The 8,490-nt window shown below is 49.4% G+C and overlaps 1 protein-coding gene across 2 annotated transcripts in view; it reads right to left on the bottom strand.

Annotated features, from left to right (window-relative positions):
* Positions 1 to 8,490, bottom strand: part of LOC122263132 (uncharacterized) — a 45,322-nt gene that overhangs the window by 789 nt on the left and 36,043 nt on the right. The window contains exons 3-5 of one of the 2 annotated variants that reach the window (XM_086549317.1): positions 7,524 to 8,213; positions 4,396 to 4,589; positions 1 to 1,657 (exon numbers count right to left, since the gene is read on the bottom strand). The exon at positions 1 to 1,657 is cut by the window's left edge and continues 789 nt beyond it. In XM_086549317.1, coding sequence (XP_086405443.1) covers positions 1,534 to 1,657; positions 4,396 to 4,589; positions 7,524 to 8,213 — 1,008 coding nt within the window. In that variant the 3' untranslated portion in view covers positions 1 to 1,533. The remainder of the gene's footprint in view (positions 1,658 to 4,395; positions 4,590 to 7,523; positions 8,214 to 8,490) is intronic. The other variant, XM_086549318.1, reaches the window with a different exon arrangement.

An 8,490-nucleotide genomic window follows, 5' to 3' on the forward strand; every position in this document is an offset into this window, starting at 1 on the left:
GAGAAAGAGAGAAAAAGAAAAAAAAGAAAGAGAAGAAACTATAATCCTAGACCTACTTGGAATGTCGCCATAGCTGAATACTGTCCTTAGAAATTTACTGGTCCCTTGTAATCACCAGGATAAAACAGGAGTTGCACCAAATACACAATCCCACTGACACTGATTCGACCACGTATTGAACACGCGGTCATATATATATATAATATATGTATATACTTTTTTTCTACATTTTTTCTTCTTCAAAATCTAGTTCCTCAGTGACCTCATCATAAAAAAAAATAATAATAATCAAGGCACATCCTCTCTCTCTCCAAGGGGAATGAATCTTAGAGCGCCCTTCTTCAGGTCTTCTGGTTTGGTTGGACACGAAGACCGCGGAGGACGATCCAAGATGGCGGCCGTCGAGAGGTTCCTGTGACTGCGTAATTAACACACCCTTTTTTTCATCACAGAAGCACTCATTTATAACAACTCTTAACTACATATTTCACTTACAAATATACATAATAGAAATTATCAGTGGCGTCTGATAACCCCCGCTGACAAAGAAAGGTAAAGGCAGTTATAGTTGTGGAGTGAGCAAAAACCGTTGCGTATCTAAATTTGAATTTTTGTTTTTTTTCCTCAGCAGGGGTTATCGTCGACGCCATTAAACTACTAAATATCTATTCTCTGTAAACCTTTTTTTGTCTGTTGTCATCACTCGCCCGTCGACATGACTATCAACCGAGTGATGACACTAAAATCAGCCCAACAACACTATCCCACCAGAAATAAACACTAAAAAAAAAAAAAAAAAAAAAAAAAAGAAGTCCATGTTTATTTTCAAATCTAAACAGATCTACCCTGAAAAATCCTTTCATAGAAAACGGAAAAAAAATAAAACAGGGTACGTCAACAAATCTCCTTATTCATGGACCAAATCTTTCCTTCTTCCCAAAATGTTTATCTATATATGCTGGCTTCCTCCACAGATGTCTTAGCGGCTGTGTTGATTGCGTACAGACAAAAATAACAAGACAGGGATTGAAAACGACTGTCAAGGGCCCCGGGATTGTGGTTAGACAGGCGGCCCTCGTTCCGCGCGTATAAGCATTGTGTTTTTTTTCTAACTACTTACAAGACGTAATGGAATACTTTACTTCTCTTTTCTCTTATTTACATAAATCCCATGTCAATCTTGTAACAACCAAAAGTATATTAGGGAGGAAAGAGTAAGAGAGATAAAGAGGGAAAACAAAACTAAATCAAAGACTAAAAAAAAAAGAAAAAAAAGGGGGGGTGTCCGCTGCCCTCCCGACTAACAGATTGTCTCAAAAAAAGGAGGGGGGGGGGACGATGGTTAAAAAAAAAAAAAAAAAATCCCCAGGGTTGCGCTTCTTCTCTTCTCCCCTTCTTCCTCCTCCTCCTCCTCCTCCTCCTCTTCCTAGAAACGAAAGAGAGAGAGAGAGAGAGAGAGAGAAAGAAAGAGAGACAAAACGCGAGAAGAGGGAAAGGCGCATCGCAGGACTTGGCGGCGGCAAAACGTGTCTTCTACATGTTCTGGATGATTTCGTATTTTTTTCGCAGGTCTAAGGTGTCTTTGCGTGGGTCCGCCTTTTTCTTGCGGGCAAGCATCGCTCGCATCTCGGCCGCTGACATGTTCAAGTTCAGGCCACTAGAAAGAGAAAGAGAAAAGAGTAATTAATCAAGAGGTATAATGCAGTATCTAAAATATTTTAGTAGTCACGTGGTTTCAAACCAAAGCCTGTCATTCATGTTCTTATCTTTATTACGTTTTTTCTTTATTATAGAAAAGATCAACAACCCGCCCACACCCACATCCACCCCAAAAAAAAAAAAAAACATGCTAAACTCAGACTCCGCAAGATTCAGCAAAGCTGCAACTGGTTTCAAGTTTCAAGTTTCTAGCCAAGCAGCGAAGACACGCCAAAGAACACAAGCACATCCAGCTGTATGCATAACCAACCGGCCTGTCCTTTGCTGTCCTCCGTCCCACACAAATACGCTGCCACACGCTAATATAATTTACCATCTCCGACAGGTAATTACGTTTGCATGGAGTAATTTAACCTTGAACACACAAACAAACAGGCAGACAGCGCGAGAGAGAGACCGACCCACCGACCCACCGACCCACCGACCGCCAGGCACCTTGAGAGAGAGACTGACAGACAGACACAGGTACACTCTTTTATTAACAATGGTAGATTCAAGCTTGTGTTTAATACATATCTATGCTTGTTAGTGTGGTTTCTGGTCCTTTCTTCATAAGCTATCTATATTCGAACACATACAGACACAATCTTATTCCTCTTTCCATGTCGGTCTGTCTGTGTCTCTGTCTGTCTGTTTATCTCTCTCTTTCTCTCTCCTGTCTCTGTCTCTCTCTTTTCCCTTCTGTCTGTCTGTTTCTCTCTCTCTCTCTCTCTCTCTCTCTCTCTCTCTCTCTCTCTCTCTCTCTCTCTCTCTCTCTCTCTCTCTCTCTCTCCCTCTCCTTTTTTGTTTGTCTGTCTGTCTGTCTCTCTCTCACGCACGAACACATTCTGCCATCTTTTGAAGAAGACTAAGCCAAGGTGGTCAAACAGGTTCGTGTTCTTCCAAGGTCATGAAGGTCGTCATCTCCTGATGCTGGGAAACACCCCCCCCTCCCTCCCCTCCCCTCCCCTCCCCCTCATATTCCTCCTTCTCCCTACTCTTCCTCTTCCTCCTCCTCCCTCCCCCTCATTCCTCTTCCTCTTCTTCCTCCTTCCACCCATTTCTTTCTCCTCATTCCACCTATTTCCTTCTCCTCCCTACTCTTCTTCTTCTTCTTCCTCTTCTTCTTCTTCTTCCTCTTCCTCTTCCTCTTCCTCTTCCTCTTCCTCTTCCTCCTCCTCACGTTTATTTCCATCGTATCGTTCACTCACCGAATCTCAACATTCCCATCTTATCACTGACCCCTGACCTTATCTCTCTCACCCCCCTCCTTAGCTCCTCCTCCCCTCCTCTTCCTCCTCCTCCCTACTCTTCCTCTTCTTCCTCTTCTCCCTCCTCCTCCCTACTCTTCTTCCTCTTCTCCTCCCTCCTTAGCTCCTCTTTCTCTTTCTCTTTCTCTTTCTCTTTCTCTTTCTCCTCCTCCTTCTCCTCCTCCTTCTCCTCCTCCTTCTCCTCCTCCTTCTCCTCCTCCTTCTCCTCCTCCTTCTCCTCCTCCTTCTCCTCCTCCTCCTTCTCCTCCTCCTTCTCCTCCTCCTTCTCCTCCCTCCTCCTTCTCCTCCTCCTTCTCCTCCCTCCTTCTTTTCCTCCTCCTCCTCCTCCTCCTCTCCTTCCTCTTCCTCCTCCTTCTCTCCTCCTCCTTCTCCTCCTCCCTCCTTCTTCTCCTCCTCCTCTCCTCCTACTCTCCTCCTTCTCCTCCTCCTCCTTCTTCTCCTCTTCTCCTCCTCCTTCTCCTCCTCCTCTCCTCCTCTTCTCCTCCTCCTTCTTCTCCTCTTCTCCTCCTCCTTCTCCTCCTCTTCTCCACCTCCTTCTCTCCTCCTCCTCTCCTCCTCCTCTCCTCCTCCTCCTCCTCTCCTCCTCCTCCTCCTTCTCCTTCTCCTTCTCCTTCTCCTTCTCTTCTCCTTCTCCTTCTCTTTCTCCTTCTCCTTCTCCTTCTCCTTCTCCTCCTCCTTCTCCTCCTCCCTCCTCCTCCTCCTCCTCCTCCTCCTCCTCCTCCTCCTCCTCCTCCTCCTCCTCCTCCTCCTCCTCCTCCTCCCCCTTCCCCTCCTTCCTCCTCCTCCTCCTCCTCCTCCTCCTCCTCCTCCTCCTCCTCCTCCTCCTGTGAACTTTTCCACGAAGTCTTCATCGTGTTCATGACCTTATTGGCATGGCCCACGTGCGCTGGCTGGGGTGGGCGGCCGGCCTTCCTCGCGCAGCCATCGACGCAAGCCCTTTCTAGTCGGGGCTTCGAGAGAGAGGTTGCTTCATCGCGCCCCTACAGAGGGAAGGGTCGCGGCGCAATGCCTGCACGACGCGCGCTCCAGCTACGAGGAATAATTACCTCCCCTTCCTCGCCCCTCCTTGCACGTTTTAGTTAGTATGCATGTATGTATGTACACACATAAGTACACGCATACATACATGCATTAACACAAGCGAGCACGCATGCGCGCGCGCATACACACACACACACAAACACACGTTTTAGTCAATCAGTCTCGTCCTCTCCCCTTCTCTCCCTCTTTCCCACCCTTCCTCCCTCCTTTCTTCTCCCCTTCCTCCCATCCCTCCCTCCCTTCCACCCTTCTTCCCCCCGTCCCTCCCTCCCTCCCTCCCTTCCTTCCTTCCTCCCTTCTTCCCCCCTCCCTCCCTTCCTCCTCCTCCTTCCTTCCTCCCTCCCTCCCTCCCTCCCAACTCCCCCTCTTCCCCCTCCCCCCTTACCTGGAGTTGTAAGCGTTGTTGGTGGCCACGGACGGGGCTGGCTTGGCTGCAGTGGTGGTGGGGGACGGAGCTTTGATGGGCGCGGGCGTGGGGTCCGGTGTGGGCGTAGGGGTGGGCGTGGGCGTGCTCTTGGTGGTGGAGGAGGTGTTGTTGTCCAGCGAGGGCGGCGGCGTCGGCGAGGTGCTCATGGGACTCTGTGGGGGGGAGAGAGACAGAGGGCGCCGGTTAGATAGAGAAGTCGTGGTGTGATTGTTTGTGAAGGAGGAGGAGGAGGAGGAGGAGGAGGAGGAGGAGGAGGGAGAGAAGGGGGGGGAGGAGGAGGAGGAGGAGAAGGAGGAGGAGGAGGAGGGAAAGGGGGAAGAGGAGGAGGGAGAGAGCAGGAGGAGGGAGGAGGAGGGAGGAGAGGAGGGAGAGGAGGGGGAGGAGGAGGAGGAGGAGGAGGAGGAGGAGAAGAGGAGGAGGAGGAGGTGGAGCTAACGTGAAGAGAAGAGGTGAGAGTGAAAGTAAAAGTGAGAGGGGGGCGAGAGAGGGAGGAAAGAGAGAGACAGGGAGGGAGGGAGGGAGGGAGAGAGAGAGAGATAGAGAGAGAGGGAGAGAGAGAGAGATAGAGAGAGAGGGAGAGAGGGAGAGGAAGAGGAAGAGGGAGAGAGAAAGGGAGAGAGAGAGAGAGAGGAGGGGGAGAGGGAGAGAGAGGAGAGGGGGGAGGGAGAGAGAGAGAGAGAGGGAGAGAGAGAGAGAGAGAGAGAGAGAGAGAGAGAGAGAGAGAGAGAGAGAGAGAGAGAGAGCGAGAGAGCGCAACTCACCTCCCACCAAACTCACTCACTCACTCTCTCTCTCTTCCGTCCTAGGTCAAGGCAGAGCAGAAGTCTCGAAAGCAGCAGGGGTCAGAAACAAGGTCAGAAACAAGGTCGGAAACAAGGTCACGTAACACCCAGAGTCAGGGAGTAAGTGAGATCGAGGTCTTCACTCGAAGGTCATCCAAGTCCGACCTTCAGGAGGCTTGTGTTGCCGCGGTCAGCTTCCTCGTCAGCCAGAGGAGGTAAGCAAGTCTGCGCTGTTCACATCAATACCAATTGCAAAAGAGCAACGGAATATAAGGAGATTCATGCTACCACTACTACAATTAACAAAATCGTGTTGACAGAAACCATGGTTACTGATCAAAGTAACATAAACAATAAAAACAACACAACTACAGACTACCGACATCGAGATGATAAAACCCGACGAAAACAAAACAACAACGACAGTCACGTCATGCGCATGTCACCTCGTTCCGAAACGACTTACCTACTTCCACCTCAGAAATAATAATAAAAAAACAAGTCTGTACGTAAATTAATGTGTACATGATAAGGATAATTATATAATAAATGTGGATACGCTATCTCTTATACTAGAAAAGACTAAGAGGATAGGAGGCAAGAAAGTGTTATCCCTAGACATAGTCCTTTGTCGCCGACCGTATTCTCGAGAGTCACTCAGGTCGAGATAAATACATACTGTGTATTGGTACGTGCATACAGACATACATACACACATTATGTATGTATACATGTATATATGTATGTATATTCGTATGTATGTATGTATGTCTGTACGTAAGTAAGGAAGCTCCTTCTGTCATTGGGAACTGGAGAGCCGCGGGTGTCTCTGAAATGCCAGGCAGTGCCAGTGTGTCAGTGCCAGTGCCAGTGCCAGTGATCTTTGAGCGTGTTCAAGCGTCGTTGCACACGTAGTATGGTGTTCCTGCTTGTCTGTCTCAATCATTCTAGGTTACGTGTTTCTGTCCCTTTTTTATATAGGTTTGAAGCTTTGTGGTTTTGTTTTATTTTGAGAAAAAAAGAACAAAATAATAAAACAGAAGTAGGAGATTTAGTCAGGTAGATCGTTTGAGCCGTCTTCATGCCAGCTGTGATTTTTTTTTTTTTTTAGATTTTTAAAAAAAGTTAATCCTGTTGTCAGTCCCTGCCATGCATACACTGTTAGGACCAGAGGGAGGGGGAGGGGAGGGGGGAAGATAAAACATCCAAAGCCGACATTAATTAAAAATAATAAAGACATTGAAAAGATGAGGACTGGTAAAAACTATGAGCATTCTTAATCAACTGGAGACAAATGATCTTGCAGCCAGTTATGAAGTCAATGTCCAAGCTCACAATTGCAACAAAATGGGTCATTATGTGAAAAGGAAAAAAAAAAAGAAACATTACATGTAAATATAATGGTTGAAAAAATATATATATACATTAAAATAAAAAGGTAACAGAGGCGAACAAGCTTCAGCCAAAAAAAAAAGCAATTGAAAAGCAAATAGACATGGAAGAGGAAAGTAAAAAAAAAAAAAAAAAAAAAAAAAAAAAAAAAAAAAAAAAAAAAAAAAAAAAAAAAAATAGATATATATATATAAAAATATAAATATATATATATATATATATATATATATACATATATATATATATATCAAATCCGGTGAGAAGTTAGTCGGGATAAGTTAGTACAAATTTGTGGATAAAGCTGTGACTCCATTAAGATTTGTTAGAGAAATTAACAACAAAAAGAGCGTTGTTAAGTAGTTACATTAACGAAGAGTTTAGAAACGCCTCTACCTTCTAATAGAGGGATGGGGGGGAGTGGGGGAGTGGGCGTGCATCGGAATAAGAGTGCAGAGTGCAGAGTGCAGAGTGCAGAGTGCAAGAGTGCAGAGTGCAGAGTGCAGAGTGCAAGTGTGCAGAGAGCGTGAGAGAAAGTAAGGCGAATGTGTGCACGTGTTTTGTACGTTGTCCTATCCTCATGTTTTTGTTCATCGTTACGTCTAAGGTATTTCTATCGTGTGGATAAGCGCGTGTGGATAAGCGCGTGTGGATAAGCGCGTGTGGATAAGCACGTGTGGATAGCAAAGTGTGCATGTGGGTGTATGCATTATTTTTATATATATATATCTTTTTTTATTTATTTATTTTTTTTTTTGGGTGCCTGTGAGAAGCGTGGCATCGCCCTCGTGTGTGCATGTGTGCGTGCATGTGTGCATGTATGTGTGTGTGCACTTTTAAAAGCGGATATGCAGGGCTACGTGTGTGCAATGGAAGCGTGCGGGTGCGGGTGCGGGTGTGCGGGCGCGGACAAACCTGTGTGGAGTGGTCAGTGTGGGCGGCGTCGGAGCCACGGGAGGAGTGGGAGGCGGCCGACGACGACGCCGACGAGGAGCGGCGCGAGTGGGCGGCGGCGGCGGCGGCGGCGGCGGCGGGGGGCTCCTCGCTCGCCGCCACCATGCCCTTGCCGCCCGCCAGCAGCACGTTGTCGTACTCGGCCTCGAGGTCAGACTCGGCGTCGGCCTCGGCCACGGGCTCGGCCTCAGGTACTGGCTCGGGCTCAGCCTCGGGCACTGGCTCGGCCTCGGGCACTGGCTCGGCCTCAGATTCGGCCTTGATCTCGACCTCGGGCTCGGGCTCGGGCTCGGCCTTGAGCTCGACCTCGGCCTCGGGCTCGTGGACCTGCTCAGCCTCAAGATCGGGCGAGGACGACCTCGAGGACTCGGCCTCCGCCTCCGCCGGCGCGCCCTCCTCGCTCGTCGCCGCGACCGCCTCGGAGGCCAACTCGCTCTCAGGGGGGAGGGAGTCGCCCTCGAGGGAGGACTCGCGGTCCTCCTCGTCCTCCTCGGGCTTGGCCTCCACCTCCCGAGAGCTGGAGTCGTCCTCCTCGGGTAAGGGGGAAGGAGAAGAATCCAGAGGCGCCTCTGCGGCCTCCTCCGCCTCCTCCTCCTCGGCAGCTTCCTCGGGGGCGGAGTCCCGGCCGCTTTCCTCGGGCACGGGCGCCGGCTGCGCACATGCACACATGCAAGACAAACATTAGCCAGGAGGGACACGGGCCGCCTGCCCACCCTCACGCCCCCCCCCGCACCTCCCATCTCTTCTCCGCTGCCTACTGTCTCGCACCTCGGCTCCCTGCTAGCCCCTGGACTCCTCGCTGATGCTGGTGGACGCGAAGAGGAGGTGCATAGGCCGGGAGGCAGTGCCGGAGAGCGAGTGGCATGCAGAGTGCCCAGAGGACCTCCTCCAGGGTAGGCCTACTGCGCTGTGGGCGTGCCAGTGCCAG

Source organism: Penaeus japonicus, unplaced genomic scaffold (assembly GCF_977035675.1).
Source record: "Penaeus japonicus unplaced genomic scaffold, GWHDUDI00000001_assembly GWHDUDI00000022, whole genome shotgun sequence".
Taxonomy (NCBI): domain Eukaryota; kingdom Metazoa; phylum Arthropoda; class Malacostraca; order Decapoda; family Penaeidae; genus Penaeus; species Penaeus japonicus.